The 18,193-nt window shown below is 50.8% G+C and overlaps 1 protein-coding gene across 3 annotated transcripts in view; it reads right to left on the reverse strand.

Moving 5' to 3' along the window:
- The window catches only part of LOC120399997, a 67,823-nt gene that overhangs the window by 24,448 nt on the left and 25,182 nt on the right, over positions 1-18,193 (reverse strand). For all 3 annotated transcript variants that reach the window (XR_005595452.1, XR_005595453.1, XM_039528323.1), the window contains exon 4: positions 11,347-11,419. Coding sequence is in view for 1 of the 3 variants with exons in the window: in XM_039528323.1 (XP_039384257.1) it covers positions 11,347-11,419 (73 nt within the window). In the remaining 2 variants the exon portion in view is untranslated. The remainder of the gene's footprint in view (positions 1-11,346; positions 11,420-18,193) is intronic.

Genomic DNA, 18,193 nt, shown 5'->3' on the forward strand with positions numbered 1-18,193 from the left:
TTCCTTTCTTGACCAGATGCTGCTGAAGCCACATTGGCCACTGCTTGTTCTGAGTATCTCTTTTCAGAGGTCGTGGAGTTTGATTTGGTCTGGTGTCTGCTGGGATTCCCCAGCCTTCTTCTCCACAGGTTGATTTTAATTCGCCCTTCGGCTGCAGATTTAATTCTCCAAAACCGTCTCTCCTGAAATCTTATTCCCCTGGACTGCTTCGTTCCGCGGTCCTGTTCCTAGGGCAGGGAATGCAAGAAGCCGCTGCTCACTGCTAACAAGCTCCCTTAGTATTTCCTTGCTCTCAGGCACTTCCTTCATCCAGACTGATCAGGTGTTGAGAAGAGTTCCAGCCAGAAGCATAAATATCAAGCTTCCTGTAATGTTCACCTCCGGGCCAGGGAGAGCTGAAGCCGCTCAGTATTTGTCAGATATCAGCAAGGTATCAGTTCCTTATGCTGTGGCTGCTCCGTGCTCTCTCTGTTCCTAGAAACGCCAGCGACTGCAAGCCATACACAGAGTCAGGACATTGGTATAGCTCAAGGGAGACAGAGAACAACCACCAGCACTGAAAGCAATTGCTTTATGGAGTAAGCTGTGCCAACAACTCACAAGTGACCCTACAGTAGCAAACGGTGCATCCAATGGTGTGCTCACAAGTAACTCTGCAATAATAATGGGCACGCAGACCAGCTCTGCAATAACAAACCGGCACACGGTGCCCCGTACTCACAAACTACCTGACTGCCTGCCCGTTTACTGGGAGGACAAAGGTGCATTTCATAAGAATTTTCAGATTTCAGGTGCAATCTAACAAGATTGGGAACCAGCGTATAAATATTAGTTGCAAAATACCATGCAAATGATCCAGGACATTCTGAGAGGAAGCAGCTGGGTATCATAGGTTATAAAGTCAGAAGGGACCATTGTGATCATTTAGTTGGTCCTCCCACGTAACACAAGACCTAGAACTCCCTGGAATTAACTCCTGTTGGAACTAGAGCAGCTCTTTTAGAAAAACACCCAGTCTTGATTTAAAAATGTCCAATGATGGAGCATCCACCATGAGCCTTGGTAAATTGTTCCAAAGGCTAATTACCTTCCTGGTCAACACTGGATGCCTTATTTCCAGTCTGAATTTGTCTAGCTTCAGCTTCCAGCTCTTGGATCATGTAAGGCCTTTCTCTGCTAGACTGAAGAGCCTGCTAGTACCAAATTTCTGTTCCCCATGTAGGTACTTACGGATTGTGATCAAGTCACCCCTTAACCTTCTCTTTGATAAGCTGAACAGATTGAGCTCCTAAAGCCTCTCACTGTATGCCCAGTTTTCCAGTCTTTTAATCATTTCTGTGGTTCTGCGCCGAACGCTCTCCAGTTTGAGTCTGGGACTGGCCTGACTGTCTGGTGGTAAGATCTGCACTGCCAGGCTGAAGAGCTAGGTTCGGTTCCCTGCTCTGGCCTCTTGTTCCCAAATCTCTGAGCATCCCCCATGGGAAGAGGGACCCCCTCACATCACTCAGCAGATTGAGAAACAGCACGAGTGTTCTCCAAATGGAGCCTCATCCAGTCTCCTCTGGGCAGAAGGGGAACAGCTGCAGTATGGGGTGTGATAAGGGGGCAAGAGGGATTCTCAGGGTTCTGCAAAGGGATGTGAAGGCACTCTGCCCTGAAAGAAAGAAAAAAAAAGTGATGTTGAAAACCCGGTTTCAGAGTAGCAGCCGTGTTAGTCTGTATCCTCAAAAAGAACAGGAGTACTTGTGGCACCTTAGAGACTAACAGATTCATTTGAGCACAAGCTTTCATGGGCTACAGCTCACTTCATCGGATGCATAGAATGGAACATATAGTAAGGAGATATATATATACATATAGAGAACATGAAAAGGTGGAAGTTGCCCTACCAACTCTAAGAGGCTAATTAATTAAGATGAGCTATTATCAGCAGGAGAAAAAAAACTTTTGGAGTGATAATCAAGATGACCCATTTCAGACAGTTTGACAAGAAGGTGTGAGGATACTTAACATGGGGAAATAGATTCAATGTGTGAAATGGCTCACCCAGTCCCAGTCTCTATTCAAGCCTAAATTGATGGTATCTAGTTTGCATATTAATTCAAGTTCAGCAGTTTCTCGTTGGAGTCTGTTTTTGAAGCTTTTCTGTTGCAAAATTGCCACCTTTAAGTCTGTTACTAAGTGACCAGAGAGGTTGAAGTGTTCTCCCACTGGTTTTTGAATGTTATGATTCCCCATGTCAGATTTGTGTCCATTTATTCTTTTGCGTAGAGTCTGTCCGGTTTAGCCAATGTACATGGCAGAGGGGCTTTGCTGGCACATGATGGTATATATCACATTGGCAGATGTGTAGGTGAACGAGCCCCTGATGGCATGGCTGATGTGATTAGGTTCCCCATAAATCTCAGTCACTGCCCCTGATAGTGTCATGATAGTTGGGATCACAGTTCTCTTGAAACAGGAAACATTTATTAGAGAAAACCGCTATTAAAACAGGCTTCCACCCAGCTTGAGTTCCAGCTTTGCCTTCCTTATTTACCAGTGACCCACCCTGACTGGAGCTCTATAAAGCACACAGAGCCATCTAGTGACTGAATACTACACTGCAAGTAAATATAACAGACAAGATGGGTGAGGTAATATCTTTTACTGAACCAACTTCTGGTGGTGAGAGAGACAAGCTTTGGAGTTACATAGAGTTCTTCTTCAGATCTGAGAAAAAAGGTGTTGCAGCTAAATACAAGATCAAACAGATGTTTTAGCATAAGCAGTTAGCACATATTCTAAGGGGCCATTCAAGGTAAAGTGGCCTGTTAACACCCCTGTAAGTCATAGGACAAAAAAGGGGGGTTGATGGGTTACAGATTGTTGGAATAAGCCACAAATGCAGTGTCTTTATTAAGACCATGATTTTCAGTGTCTAGCAACGTTATAAATTTAGCTCCCAGGCTCGGTTTTTGAAAGTGTTGTGCAGGTTTCTTTTGGGGATGAGGACAGAGTGATCAATGGAAGATATCAAATTTCGCCATCTGAACTGGAAACTCCACAACATGAAGAAAAAGGAAGCAAAATGTAACAGGGACATCTACTTCCTGAGCAAACGTAAGAAACAAATCACCATCCCCAGAGGTCTTACCCTCAATAACACTCTGACCAGGGCCCGTCCCTAGCTATTTTGGTGCTTTATGCAGCCCCCCCCCGCGGGGGGGGAGCCCAGGCCTTCGTGGGGGGGCAGAAGCAGGCTTGGGGGGAAGGGGGGAACCGCCCCCCAGCACGAACTGGCGGAGCAGAGCGGGTTGGGGCTGGGTCGCTCCACTTCCTGTCGCCCAGTGAGTGCAGGGTGGGCCTGACCCCACACTCATGGGGCGGCGGGAGGTGGAGTGACCCGGCCCCAACCTGCTCCACTCTGTTCCCATCACTCCCAGCCTTGGGGTTTGTGGGGCGGGGGGGAACCACCCCCCAGCACTCACCGGGGGCGCGTCTGGGAGCCGACGGCGCGGAGTGGGCTGGGGCCAGGTCGCTCTTACTGCCACCGGTGAGTGCAGGGTGCCCCACCCCTGCTGCAGTCCTCAGGGGAGTGGGGGCAGGGATGGGGTGGAGCAGGGGCAGAAAGAGGAAGGGTGGGGGCAGAACAGGGGCAGGGGCTTTGGGGAAGGGGTGGAGTGGGGGCGGGGCTTGGGCAGCGCAGGGGCAGAAAGAGGTGGGGCAGGGGTGGAGCGGGGCGGAGCTTTGGGGAAGGGGTGGAGTGGGGGGGTGGCTGGGGTGGAGCAGGGGCAGGGGCCATGGGGACGAGGCAGAGCAGGGGCTGGAGCAGGGGCAGGGGCCATGGGGACAAGGTGGAGCAGGGGCTGGAGCAGCACGCACATTTCCCGGTGCCCTACGCAGCTGCGTACTTTGCGTATGGGTAAGGACGGCCCTGACTCTGACCACTACATACAACTCCAAACCCACTTATGCTAAACTCTCTGTTTGGTCTTGGATTTAGCAGGGACGCTCTTCGCATCCTTCCCAGACCGCGAGAAGAGCGCTGTGGGTATGCCGACACAGCAAAGAAAAACCCACGGCTGGCCTGTGCCAGCCGACTCGGATACGCAGGGCTCCAGTTGCAGGAGTGTTTCATTGCTGAGTAGACTTCCAGGCTTGGGTGAGAGTCCAAACTCTGGGACCCTGCAAGGTGGAAGGGACCCAGAGCCTGGGCTACATCCCAAGCCTGGACGTCTACACAGCAGTGAAATACCCCTGGAGCCCGAGCCCCATGAGCCCAAGTTAGCTAGCAAGGACCAGCTGCGAGTTTTGCTTTACTGTGTAGCTAGATACCCTTTGTAGCTCAAAAGCATGTCTCGCTCACCACCAGATCATCTGATCAAAAGATATTACCCCACCCAGCGAATCTTCTAATAGACTGGGGCCGACAGGACTCCAAGCTACAACAACACTGCATTACCACACACAGTCATTCATAGCACACAGGCAGGAAGCGGTGGGGAGTACAAAAAGGCCGGGGGTGTGCGGGAGTGTTTAAAAAGCTGAGGCAGCAGAGGTGCCTTGACATATAACAGAGTAGTGTGGTCACCACCAGAAAAAAAGATTTGCAGCTCCCTTCTCAGCATTGTCAGATCAGGCAGCTCTCTAGCTCAGATGAGGAGATTATGTGAATTGACTGAGACATTCTTATGGCTTTCTGAAAATCAGTTTTGAAGTTGGTGCAGAATTGAATCTGCTCGCTGTTCACATTGCAGGATAATATGGCATGGCTTGAAAAAAGGGAACCTATAATCATTAGCCAGATTAGATCTTCCCAAGAGAAGAGGGAGCCTTATTGGTGAGGCACATTTCTGAGAGTCAAAGGATCTGGGCTCTGGATCTACCCCACAGACCTTGCTGTGCAGCCTCAAAGAAGTCCCGTAATCTGCAATGGAAAGGACACCCGCCCCCCAGAGGGGTTCGAACTCTTCATTCATGTATGCGGGCAAAGCACATGGAGATCCTTGCACAGAAGAGATTATAGCCCTGCAGAGTTTACTCTAATGTCTTTCATCCTGAACGAAGTGCTTCACAAACTGCCTGTTCTCAGTGTATAGGAATCGCTCTACTTACCACAGCAAGGCAGCGGAACTGCACAACCCTTCTGTACCATCAGCATTACAAAGGGCAAGAAGAACAGCACCCAGGAGGCCAGACACTTCAGAGAAGACACACGGTGATGCAGTCATTGAGCCGAAGAGTTTACAATCTAATTACAGACATGATGCAACAGGTGGGAGTAACACGCAAACTTCCCCACACAAAGCCATACAAGAGGAAGTTTAGACCAGCAGAAGGGAACTGCCTGAGCTGGATGCTGGCTCAGAGTAAAACTGCTCTTGCAAAAAGCCCCATGGGATCGGTAATGGCCACGAGTGTCAAGATGTCACTCGTAGGTCTCAGCTGAAAGACAGTAACTCCAGCACAACAGGCCCCTAAACACCACTCGTGCATCGGCTCATTGCTGACTCACAGGGGAAAGTGGCTCCTACAGAACCACCCACACCGCTTCCTGCAGCACTGGGGCTTTGCCCTGGATGTCTCCCAGCCAAAGACTGACCAGGCTTGTTTCTGCTTAGTTTGCAAGATCACAACCAGAGATAGGAAGAGAAACAAGAAACTGCTCAAAACAAACATGTGGCCAGCCAGCATGGAGCCTCCTTTCCATCACCCCTCGGGGTATGACCAGCTAGCCCCTGATCCTCCCCAAGAGCCCCAGTCATTCGACATGTGCACTCCAAAGCCTGCTCTGATACATTTCCAAGCCTCTTCTCCAGCCTCGATAGCAGGTTCTGAAACAGCCCCAGGATCGGCAACTCGCACTCAAGTTACACAGAGCAGGAGTTCAGAGGCACAACTGGCTCCACTTAAATTTATCTTGGCTAAGGTAAGGATGGGCCCGGTCTGGTAAGCGTGAATCTGGATCTGCACTTTCCCCACTTCTGGGTGTGTTCAGATGCGAGGTTCTGGGGCTGGCCCAGAAAGGGATGGCTTGGTGGTCCCAGACTCTTGGGAGCAATGAGTGCAGTCTGGATTGACTGAGCCCTTCACAGGTAATAGTACTGTAGCTCTGTCTGTCTCCCTAGCATGTCGCAAACATTTACGTCCGGGACATTTAGAGCACCACACTGGGTTCCACGCAGTACACAGTGAGGGCTACTCCACAGAGACCTGAAAAATGTAGGTCCTGGATCTTCCGTGTGGATGTTAAAGATACGACAGGATTTTTCATCAGGGCAGGGATCTGCCCTGGCATTCCTGGCAAAATGTCCCTCTCCTCTGCCTCTGCTGTGTATCATTCGCCCCCGAGGTGGCTGCACTTCGCTGGCCCTGTGTGGTATATGTACACGGAGAAGCGTTTTGGGATGAGGTGCTATAGTAGTGCAAAAACCATGCACTGACTGCATAATCTGCTTAAGCCTGTAGCTTGTTGCAACGGCAAATAGTGACTCCTGTCGTGCTGGGTTAATGTTACAGTAGCCGACACACTTTCTGTAGTAGCTGCCAGGCAATTCACAGGGTGGTGAAGGTATATTGTTAATAGGTACTGCAGGAGCCCCCAGAGGTCCCAATCAGGATAGGACGCATGTGGTGCTCGGCCTTGTACATCCACATGGTCCCCAAAGCAGCGCCAGATCATCCTAGCTCTGGGTGGGTGTGCAAGGATGAGGAAGAGGGTACAAGAAACCTCCTCCTCATGTGCACATCTGTGCTGGGGACAGTCTCCTCCCCCCACCCATCCTGAGCTCCCTGCTTGAGGCTAACACGGGCAGCAAAGCTGGCTTTCCCAGTGGGGGGTGGGACAGCGTCATGACCATGCCGCCTTCTGCACCAGCCAGCACAGCCGAGGTGGAGATGCTGTACCACGCAGGAGGGTGTGGCAATTACTTCTCTGCCAGTCATTCCTGGGCAGATCCTGTCTGCCTCAGCATGGATCTTTTGGGGAGCTCCCCTCGGAACAATGCAAACACCCCCCCCCAAAGAACACCCACCCACCCTCTTGTTTAGAGCCGCCACCTAGCCCTGTGATTTGCTCAGCACAGGCTGGATGAGTTCTCGGGACTGCGTTATGCAGAAGGTCCGACTAGGTCACAATGGTCCCCTTCTGGTCTTAAAGTCTGTGAAGAGTCTCCACGCTGTCGTCGCACTGTCCTTGCTCTGGGCGACTCTTCGTGGTTTCACCTCTCAAAAGCTCCCTTACCAGGGCCGATGATGGCAGGGACACAACGGTTACTACCTCCTCCTGGGCAGGGAACGTGATGGGCTGGTGCAGCCTTTATGTAAGTAAATGAAGTCGCTCGTGGCTCTAGTCAGCATGCCCTCAAGGCCCCAGCCTGTTCCCAGGGAAATCAGCGCCAGAGTTTCACCATCAGCTTCAACAGAAGCAGAGCTGGGCCTTAAGTGATGCGCTTCCATCTGGAAAGCGCGCTCTCTGCTTAGACGGATCCTTTCACTGTTGGCAACCCGGAGCCAGCAGGGGTTAATCAGAGCTATAGTCCCTGTCTCTCCAAAACGGAGAGTAAAGACCAGCCAGGCCTGGAAAACCAGCTGGGGAGGGAGGAGATAGGACAGGGAATCCTCCTTTGCCAGCAGAAACTCCTATCCCCATCCCATAGCCTCGGACATGAAATCAAGGCAGCTTAAGCTCCACAGATGTGGTGCTAAACCGCAGCCTCCATCTGGCTATTACTCTGCAGTATAATCCACGTTAAATAAATCCCGGTCGCTTTATGCGGGTTCTACCGCATCCGAGGCCTTTCAGCTCTCCCCAGACAAGCCAGCAGGTTACGCCAGGGTGGCCCATATGAAGAGAACGCCGCACCAATCACATGACTGCCGACGTGACGTTAACTCGGCTGCAGTGAGTTCCGGGCACTGCATTACCAGACTGTTGGAAACAAACTGGTGACCAGAAACAATGACAGCTGGGGCTGGAAGGGCCAATAACACTGTAACAAATCCACTGCCAGCTAGGGCTTCTCAGAGGGCACACCAAGGCCTCCTGGCACTTCATGGCTAGCGCAGGGACAGACCTCAGACCAGATTAACCACAAGCACTGGCCTCTTGAGCTACCAAATCTCCACTAGCAATATACGGCCTATGGCCCAAGGGGAGCAGTTACCCAGTGGCAGAGAGCAGGGCAAAATACGCACCAGGCAGTTCGTGCCCATACTTTGAACTTTTACAGCATTTTCCAGGGAAGGGAAGCACTGATCCCCACAACACAGGTGGGAGGGGTTATCTGCAAATTGGGAAGCGGCGCATGGAGATATGAAGTGACTTGTCCTAGGTTACACAGGCACCAGCGGCAGACCTGAGAACAAAACAGAACCAACAGCGGAAAAGAACTTTACCCCAGCCGTTGTCTGTCTTGTCTCCATAGCTCTTTGGGCAAGGGACTGCCTCTTAGGATACGCTGCTACAGCGCCTCACACACTCCGGCCTGATCTCAGCTGCAAGTCTATAAATGCTGCTATAATAGAAATCACAAATAAGAAAAAACATTTCTTGGCTTCTGTTAAGGGGCTCTATCCATAACCCCCCTCTCACTCACTCGACAAGAGTGAGAGTTAAATACATGTCGCTTGGCTGCGTAAAGCGCAGAGGATCCACTATAAACAAATATCTGAAGGCTGCAAGCACCAGGGGAGGAGGAGAATTGTTAAGGGTGGCACAAGTGTTTATAAAGTGGGAGGGATGGGCTGAATATCAGGGGACACATCCTGTATCAGGCTGTGGGAACGGATGGGATCCCATTGATTGGGTCACTAGATTGGACCAACGACGCGTGTTATTACGCTGGCGGGAGGAGCACTATGCTGGCCCTGGGGACATGGGCTGGATGATATAATAGGGTTTGTTCCATCTTCGGGACCTACAAGGCCACGTTGAAACGGAGACACTGAGCAGACAGGCAGAGCGCTCTGATTAGCTATATAGCTATTCACCAGCAGGAAGCACTTGTTTCAGCAACGGGAGAGCGGGTTTCCCCTTGCTGCAGCCAGACACTTTGCCAGAGGTTTGGAGAAGGGAGCCCCTCTCTCGTGCGCCTGTGGAGGGGATGGCTCTCTCTCATTTGGCTGAGCTTGATTTTGAAGCCATATTAAAATGAACATTTGGGCAACTGAGCAGTGCCCTCTCCTGGGCTTTCCCTCTGCTTCGCTCCCAGCTGCTGTGCTCTGGTGTTCAGGACCAGGAAGAGGAAGTCCTGCCAGCGTGAGGATCTGCATGCCAAGTGGCATGGATACGCCCCTGGCCTGTACCAGGGGCCTTTGTGCGCCGGGGCCACTGGCACGGAGACTGTGTTATGACGCGATATTCAGCGGGCTTGTTTTTAAAGCCTCTCCTGGCGTCGCTCCAGCCTCACAGACCTGGCCTCTCCCTCTCGCTACTCCAGCACCAGCCTCCTCCATCCCTAATGCAACCTGCCAGCAGTCTGGTGAAAATGAGCAAGTGAGTGAGGATGAGGGAGAGCAGGGCAGATCAAAGGGGATGGAGTGAGTGGGGGGGTGGGGCCTCAGAGAAGGGGCGGGGCCTAAGGGGCGGGGCAAGGATGTTTGGTTTTGTGCGATTAGAAAGCTGGCAACCCTAGAGAGCGAGAGGACGCACGCGGCTCTCATTCTGGCTGTGTGTCCTGCCACCATAGGAACATCTCCCGGCTCCAGCAGAAACAGGCAGCACTCACATGCCAGGTCCAGGCACATCTTCAAAGGCCAGAGGATTGCTGCCATCAAAGGAATCTCTCCCCCTTCCCTCCCTCTCGCCCCTTCCGAGTTCACTTGGAGGAAATCCTAATTACACTGAAATGCAAACAAAGCCCAGAGGAAGCCAAATGTTTATAGTGCCTTTATAAAGGGATTACACAAGATTAGCCATGCAAGGGGACAGGTGCTTGCCAGGCAATACACACATTATAAATCCTGCTCCGCTGGCCCAGCTCAGAGTCCTGGAGCAGATACCCAGCCACGGCCTGATTACTGTTTGCCAGGCAGCACTTGGGATAAAGGGCTCGCTCACGTGAACCATTAACGATTCGATCTGGCTTTCATGTCAGCCGGGAATAAACAGATCCGAACAACACCAGGGTGTGGGATTGTTTCAGCCGGGTTAAGCAATTTCACATTGTAGCTGAGTCGGGAAGAGAAGCTTCTCCATCCATGTACCGACCAGTCCAAACCCTGCTTAGCTTGGGAGAGTTAGGGCAAGCTTTGCCCGTCAGCCTACACAGGCAGGTTTAACAGCCTTAAGCAGCAATGAAATGGAAATGAAATAAAATGGACACCACACAGGACCTGTGTCATTAATGGATTCCCCACCGTGCAGCAGGCCCCCGTAGGCCCAAGCGCCACGTAAGCTTTAAGCAGGGCTGCGTCCAGAATGAGTTTGCCCCACCATACACAGCCACTGACCCATCACAATGCACTAGAGACCTGTTTTCTTTTAATTTGCAAAAGACTCCCTGTGACTGGATTGATGCCTCCTAGTGGTGAGACATGGCGCCGCAGGCTCTCTGCCTCAGTTTCCCCAGCGGTGTTTCCAGCCCGCTCTGGTGGCTTATGTTGCTCAGCCTTCTGGCCAGTCACTACACGAGTTCAATTCCCTCCCAGGGTAGCAGAGTCCAAAGTCACTAAAGACAGGAGTCTTTGCCTGTAAACTTGGCTAAAGTCCTCAGCTCCTCAGGGTTATTCATCCATCTGCCCTCTGGGTTTAGCTCTCTGTCCTCCTCCTGTTTCCTCCGCCATGGCTCAGTTTAACATTCACCAGCAGGTCCCAGGTACAGCCGAATGGCTCCTTGTCAGGGCCTACAACCCCTCCAGGGAGACTTGATCGGGAATCAGATTTATTCAGCTCTGGACTCCTGCCCAGCTTCTCTCGCCACAGGTCTGTTGCTCTGAGCAGCTCTCCCCTTTTTACCCCACCCCTCTGGCCTAACACACACTACAGGTGTGGCAGGCAGGGCTGATTAGGCTCACAGCAATACAGTAACCTGCCCAGGAATGTGCAGGGTTTGCACACCCCACCACGCTCCCAGAAGCAAAGGATTGGCAGCACCCAACAGAGCTAGGGATAATACAGCAACTCCCCCGGGCACTGGGTAAGTTTCCCCAGTGGAATTGAACTGATCCACAAGGCCCCCCCCAGACACCCCTGCTGTGACATGTATCAAACCACTTTATGTATCCACAGAGATTTAGAGCTTCCCACTGGCCCCAGGAGGTGTTGGGAACGGACCCAAATCCCTGCTGCAACACAGGGTAGGCAGGCACTGTGATCAGTTAATACCTGGTGTTGTTATAACGCAAACCATCTCATTGTCCTACCTTCTTGCCCGGCTGCTCCAGCCTTTGGTTGCTTCCCTGCCGGACTGCTGGCTGACTCGTCTCCTAGCCGAGTCTGCAGAGAGAAACAGAAGTTTGACAGCGGCCCTCTCGGCCCTCCGAGGGGGCCGGGTTCAGCAAAGCAAGCCGGAACTTGGTGAAGCGTTTTGCTGAAATGGAGTGTTAATCTCTAGCCAGACCTTTCTGTTTTCAGACCTGCCAGGACCGGTTTCACACAAAAACCCAACAGGTGCCAACATACCGTGGTGATGGGCACAGTGTAAACACACTGAGATTAGATCCTTTCTGGAGCATCACACAGCACAGAGGTAAGTCCCCTCTCTCCCATATGATGGGACTGTGGCCCCCCAGTTTCTGCTTCTTTGTTGAACCATATCTCAGGTTCCCAAAAGAGGATTCTGCTGGAGGGGAGGGGAGACCGGAGGGTTGGGGGGGGAACTATAGGGAGGTACTCACTGCAGGTGGGGGCAGTGTTGCTCCATCCCAGTGGTAGGGCGGCTACCCAGGATGCAGTGCCAGCCATCAGTCAGTGCCTCCCCACTGGACCCCCTCTCCAGGGCTGGGAGCCGGGGCCTAGGTGGGCAGGTGGGATCCAGCAGCTGTGGCTGCCGGGGAATGGACCAGTCAGCTGTGGATGCAGGGGAAGGACCAATCGGGAAGCGGACCAGTGTCTGCTCTGCAAAAATCCCAGACATTTCCTGTTATTTGAAAAAATCTGCCCAGATAGAGGACAGAGCCTCAAAGAGGCGACGTCTGGGAAAACCCGGACGTACAGTACCCCTACTTCTTTGCGATGGGTGAAGGTGGCCTGACGTGGCCAGGGGGGTGGGGGGACTGTGTTAATTAGACCTGCTCTGACCCAGGTTAGTTGACATGGTGTTTAAAATAGTAGCAGCTAGTGCGCCCCATCTACACAAGGGCTGACACCTGACCAGAGGACCAATGAGGGACAAGATATTTTCAAATCCCTGTGGAGGGAAGTTTTTTTCTCTGTGTCTTTTTTTTTTTTTTCTCTCTCTTGTTGAGAGAGGAGTCAGACTCAATCAAGTCCTCCCCCCCAGGTTTTCTGCAAAATTCTCTCTTCTAAGCAGTGAGTATTTATAGGAACTACTAGTATTATTATACTTTTTTTTGTATTTGTTTAGTCTGTAATAAATCTTTTCTATAAAGGACAGGGCTCCAACATGGTTTCCCTTGGGGGATTATTCTGAAAACCATTGTAATCAGCCTACATTTCCCTTATTATTAAAGCTGAGTCTTGATCAGGGCCCCATCGCCCTAGGCATCACACCTACACATTGCAAGACAGTCCCTTGAAGAGCTCACTACCTAACAGACATAGGGTTGGAGGGGAAGGACAGGCTTAAGAGAAGGAATGTGATCACACAGGAAGGCAGTGGCTGAGCTGGGAAGAGAACCCAGGCGTCCTACCCCATGCAGTCTCCCCCTTTCTTCCCATTACTCCTAGTTATAACCCCTTTGGACACCTTGCATCTTCTTTGGCCCTTCAAACCCTGACTGTTCCCCTCTCCCCCACCTTGATACAGACACTGAGGCTGTGTCTACACTGCTGGGAAATACAGAGTATTCCTACCACTGCAGCTGAACCTGGGTTGGTGCTGGTGGGAGCTCTTCCGGCATGGGGGAATAGTCATTAACATGGTGAGAAGAATACCTTACCCCAGCAGCTGCCTCGAGACTAGGGCTCTGACCAGTGCTAAACTCATCTGTACTTGGCATCAAGGCAGAGGATGCCCTAGCGTGGCGAGTGGGCGACTCCAACCCACTGCTGTCACCGTAGCTCCCTTGAAGCTGCGCATAAAGGGGTTAAAACCTCCCAAGCTTACATGTGGCTCCCAGCTGAAGGGGAGCGGATGTTGAGGCTGGTCTAAGAACCAGCATCCCCGTCCCTCTTCCCTGGGAGCAGGCAGGGCAGCAGCTCAGATTACAGCAGCCACATGGGACCTCGCTAGTCAGGTCCTCCAAAGATCTTGCTAAGCTCTTCCAGCAGAGAGAGGAGAACGTGAAGGTGACCCTCCAGATGTACGAGACAAGCAGAGACAAGCTATGATGGGGCCACCTAGATACAGACCTGGGAGCTGGAGCAAGCACTGTGGTCTGCTTTGCAGGTCCACTTTCACACAGCAAGGTTGTGCTATTCCGCCAGGCTAGAGCGCGCGATCCAGCAGAGAAGAGGTTACATGCGCAGAGGTGCCCGAGGGCCAGCTGTGGTCACGGACCTCCCGCTCCCACCCACGCGGCCCTTCCCGCTTGTGTTTGAGGGGCTATAGAGAGCAAAAGGAAGGCTATCCGGAGAACACAGCCACAGCCGGGGAGCTGCGAGCCCGTGGATGGGCTGGCAGGCTGCGGGGAGCAGGCTGCAGCAGAGTTTAACTCTTAGGACCCTGTTCTGCATTCTCATTGTAAGCAACATTCTCCCAGCCTCCCCCACCCTCAGCAAAGAGCCATCTCTTACATCGGGGGTTGTCAACCTAGGGGGTCATGACCAGGTGTCAGGGGCTATGACCATTCTGCCTTTCCTGTACTGCTGAATAGGAGGAGGGGTCCCAGACTGGCAAAGGTTGAGAGCTGCCTGCTTGGACCCTCCAGCAATCCCCAGAGTGACTGATGGGCACCCGTAAAAGGGTCTCTCTGCTCCTACCACCTGGGAGCTGAGCACCAATGGGACAGCAACAATCGACGAGCCCAGACAGGAGCCCCTGCCCCACACACAGTGCCCATGATCAGGGCTCTGCCGACCTAGCAGCCTGGGCACCACTAGACAGAGAAGCAGCTAGTGAGGGGCTCTGCCATCTCGGTGCACTACAGTACATTGACTTAGCGAGTGTGATCATGTCGCCTTCTAGCATCTGGCCCCCACGGCTGGATTAGCCTGCTACATAGTCACAGCCCTAGGAGCTCTGATAGCGCTAGGGGTGGAGGCGTGCTGAAAGTCCTGGGTTCAATCCCCAGTGTCTGTAGCCATGGTTCCTGATAGGAATATCAGCAGGACCAGGGGAGGGGGCTAGATGAATAGAGCAAGGGCCAGACACATCCTTCTCCGCAGCAGAGCACTGGGAGCCTTCGGCTAGCCCTGGGCATTGCTGGTCTAGAACTGGCACTGAAGCATTCATGCATTCCCTGGAGGTTCCCACCTCCAGCCATGCCCAGATGTGGCTGCCCGGCCACCTCTAGTTGTAGAGATCAGAGAGCCTAATCTGGATCACAGAGCCCGGAGCCTTACACAGTAAGGAGCCTAACCCAGCCACCTACGGTTCAGTGGAGCCGGGGCGAGAATGTGTAGGTGCCTGCTGCCACCCATAGGCAGAAGACATTAGCACACGTCTCACATGCGTGAAACCAGAGTCCTGACCATTTGCAGTTATTGCAGCTCCCACATCACACTGAATTCCCTGACACGACGCATCCTGGCCCGATCCTGTGCTGGGTAGTTACACACGGCTTCCTTGCCCTTTATCCCTGCAGGTCCAGAAAGTGTCTGCAGGTGCACCGATGGGGGGAGCACTGCTTTACCGCGTTATATCCAAATTTGTGTTATATCGGGTGGCGTTATATCGAAGTAGCGGTGTATGTGAATTCCTAATGCAATGCTTTTCCATGTATAAGCTTTTGTACATACAGGTTATGTCCACACTGGCACTTTTGTCGTTAAAACTTCTGTCACGCAGGGGGGTGAAAACGCGCACACACACACACACACACCCCGAACAACAAAAGTTTTAGCGACGAAAAGTGTGAGTGTGGACAGCACTTCAGCAGCGTGAGCCGTGCTCCCAGAAATGAACCTACTGCTCCTCATTGGAGGTGGTTTTATTTTGTTGCTGGGAAAGCTCTCTCCCGGAGATAAAGATCGGCTACACCTTACAATGGCATGGCTGCAGAGGCACAGCCGCGCCGTTGTAAGGGGCACAGTGTAGACATATTTCAGATGTTAGTCTGTATGTGCAAAAGGAACAGGAGTACTTGTGGCACCTTAGAGACTAACAAATTTATTTGAGCATAAGCTTTCATGGGCTACAGCCCACTTCATCGGACATAGCCACATACAATGTAGCATCTAGTCTGCCCGGCAGAAGGTTTTAATTTTTCAGTGACCTATGCATGCAGTACTAGGCTTTGAAATATTCTAGAAACTACCTTTTGAGTTCAGTGACAGTCATGCACAAGTCAGTATAAGTGTTGGAGGTGACAATACACATCTATGTTATGAATATGCAAAAGCTATGAGAGAAACAAGTGACCTAACAAAAAGTAGTGAAGACAAAGTCCACAAACAAATCCTTGTCTCTGCCCTGAAGAGGGGTGAATAGCATGTTACAGCTGTTACCACCCATGTCATCAATATGACAAAGCTATGTGATCCTGAATCACACCCAGAGGTACCTGTCCGCATAGCTGCTGGAATGCATGTAATATCAGATGTACAGGAGAAGTCAGTGCCCAAAAATAGCAGATACTGGTGAAGAACAAATGGAGAGATCTATGAGAAGTGCACTTGATTCTGACGGGACATGGAACTTCTTCAGCTCAGTCAAGAACTTTGGCATAAAAAAAACTTTTGCTGAAATGCCAGAATTAAATATGGTTTTCTTGGGCAAGGGATGGACAATCACAGCAGCTATCAGGCCAGAAATTATTTTTTGCTGAGTCCTGTCCTTAACAAGAGATGATGTTTCTGTGACGGCGCCCCCTATAAGGCTTTATGGAAATATGCTTATGAATATATATGACATAACTGGAATATGTTCTTTGCTACATATGCCATGTAACATATCTTTGTAAAGGTTACGATCTACGGAATCTATCAATCCTATCTGTATGCATGTATCATTTTTGTACTCAAAGTTATGAATATTGGCAGAGTACTGGCTTGATTTCTAAATAACCTTAGTAGAGCATTTGGTCAGTTCCTGGAATAAGGAATTCACAAAGTTAAGTGCCCAATCAGGAAGCACTTAAGGAACAATACATCTTGGAATGCTCCAATCCACATAAGAGGTCTATTTGAGGACGTTCAAGGTAGCATGTAAACAATGAATGCTACCTGTAAAAACTGAGTCATGCATGGACATGTGACTTGGCCAGGTGACTCCAGAACTCCATCCTGGAGCTGGACTTTGCATAGGAGAGAGGAGGGGTTCTCCACCCACAAGAGAAAGTCTATTTAAGCCCATGGGAGACCCCTCCATTTTGTCTTCAGCTGGCTAAAGAGAGACCCTCTCCAAACCCAAAGATACCTGAAAGAAACTGGAATAATAGGACAATACCTACAGGGGGTGTGAGTGATTGCTGGACCCAGACTAGCAGGAGACTAGCCTGTAAAAGGAAGCTTACTGGAACCGATGAGGTGTTATTTGTATTAAGTTTCTTAGACATAGATTTGCGTGTTCTATTTTATTTTATTTAGTAATTCACTTTGTTCTGTCTGTTACTACTTGGAACCACTTAAATCCTACTTTCTGTATTTAATAAAATCACTTTTTACTTGTTAATTAACCCAGAGTCTGTATTAATACCTGGGGGGAGGCAAACAGCTGTGCCTATCTCTCTATCAGTGTTATAGAGGGCGAACAATTTATGAGTTTACCCTGTATACGCTTTATACAGGGTAAAACGGATTTATTCGGGTTTAGACCCCATTGGGAGTTGGGCATCTGAGTGTTCTAGATAAGAACACTTCTGTGAGCTGCTTTCAGTTAAGTCTGCAGCTTTGGGGCAAGCAATTCAGACCCTGGGTCTGTGTTGGAGCAGACAGGTACATCTGGCTCAGCAAGACAGGGTGCTGGGGCCCCGAGCGGGCAGGGAAAGCAGGGGCAGAGGTAGTCTTGGCACATCAGGTGGCAGCTCCCAAGGGGAGGGGGTTCTTTGATCTAATCCGTCACAGTTTCAATAGCATCTGTTCTTAGGCACAGATACTATGGGGTGACTATGTCCCTCTTCAATGCTGATGGAACAATGAGAAGGCCAAACAAAGCTGAATTAGGGCATCAACTGGATGCTCAGGCTGAAAGCATCCATGAGCTAAGGGCATGCAAGAAAGAAAGCCACAGAGATGCCACAGCTGTCACAGAAATGACAGCTGGAGACAAATTCCACCATTCAATGAATTGGCTGTTGAGTACTTGAGGTGTGTCTTAAAAGAATTTAACAGATCATTCTGTAATCGAAGTCTGACAGATAGGACAACAGTAATTCCATAAAAATGACAGGACTGAGCTGGACAGGATAAAATGTTGGATTCAGGAAATACCAGGTGATTGGGGGATGCCCTGTGCCTCCACGGGAAAGGTTTGCTTGCTGGATGCCAAGTTTAAAGTCATTTGTAAAAATTCCTCTGTCAATATATGGTTCTTCAAAATGCACCTGAGAGTGTAGGAGCACGCCCAGCACAAACACTCCTCCTTGCTGGAGGCTTTTCCAACAGGAGAGTAGCAAAGTCCATCACCAGGAGAGGTGCTGATGAAACCCAAGGCTTGTACAGTATTCAAGTGGAAGCAGACACAAGGATGCTTCCACATGTGTCAATATGGCTTATAAAAAGGAACCACAGTAATTAGGCCACTTGATACAGATGTTTTGGTCCTTGCTGTGCCATACTTTCAATGCATGTGTTATCTGTGTGTTCCATTTCTGGAAACAGGCACCTGTTACCGGCACAACTGACACACATCGCTTCATACCTGTATGGGCAATTTGTGGTGCACACATTCCTGACTTCCTGCTGTACACACAGGACTGTGAGCTGTGTCTTCCCCAATTTGGTACCAGGCGGAGGCGGGCGGGGGAATCTGTGTTTAATGTTTTCAAA

The sequence above is a fragment of the Mauremys reevesii genome, linkage group 3 (assembly GCF_016161935.1).
Source record: "Mauremys reevesii isolate NIE-2019 linkage group 3, ASM1616193v1, whole genome shotgun sequence".
NCBI lineage: Eukaryota > Metazoa > Chordata > Testudines > Geoemydidae > Mauremys > Mauremys reevesii.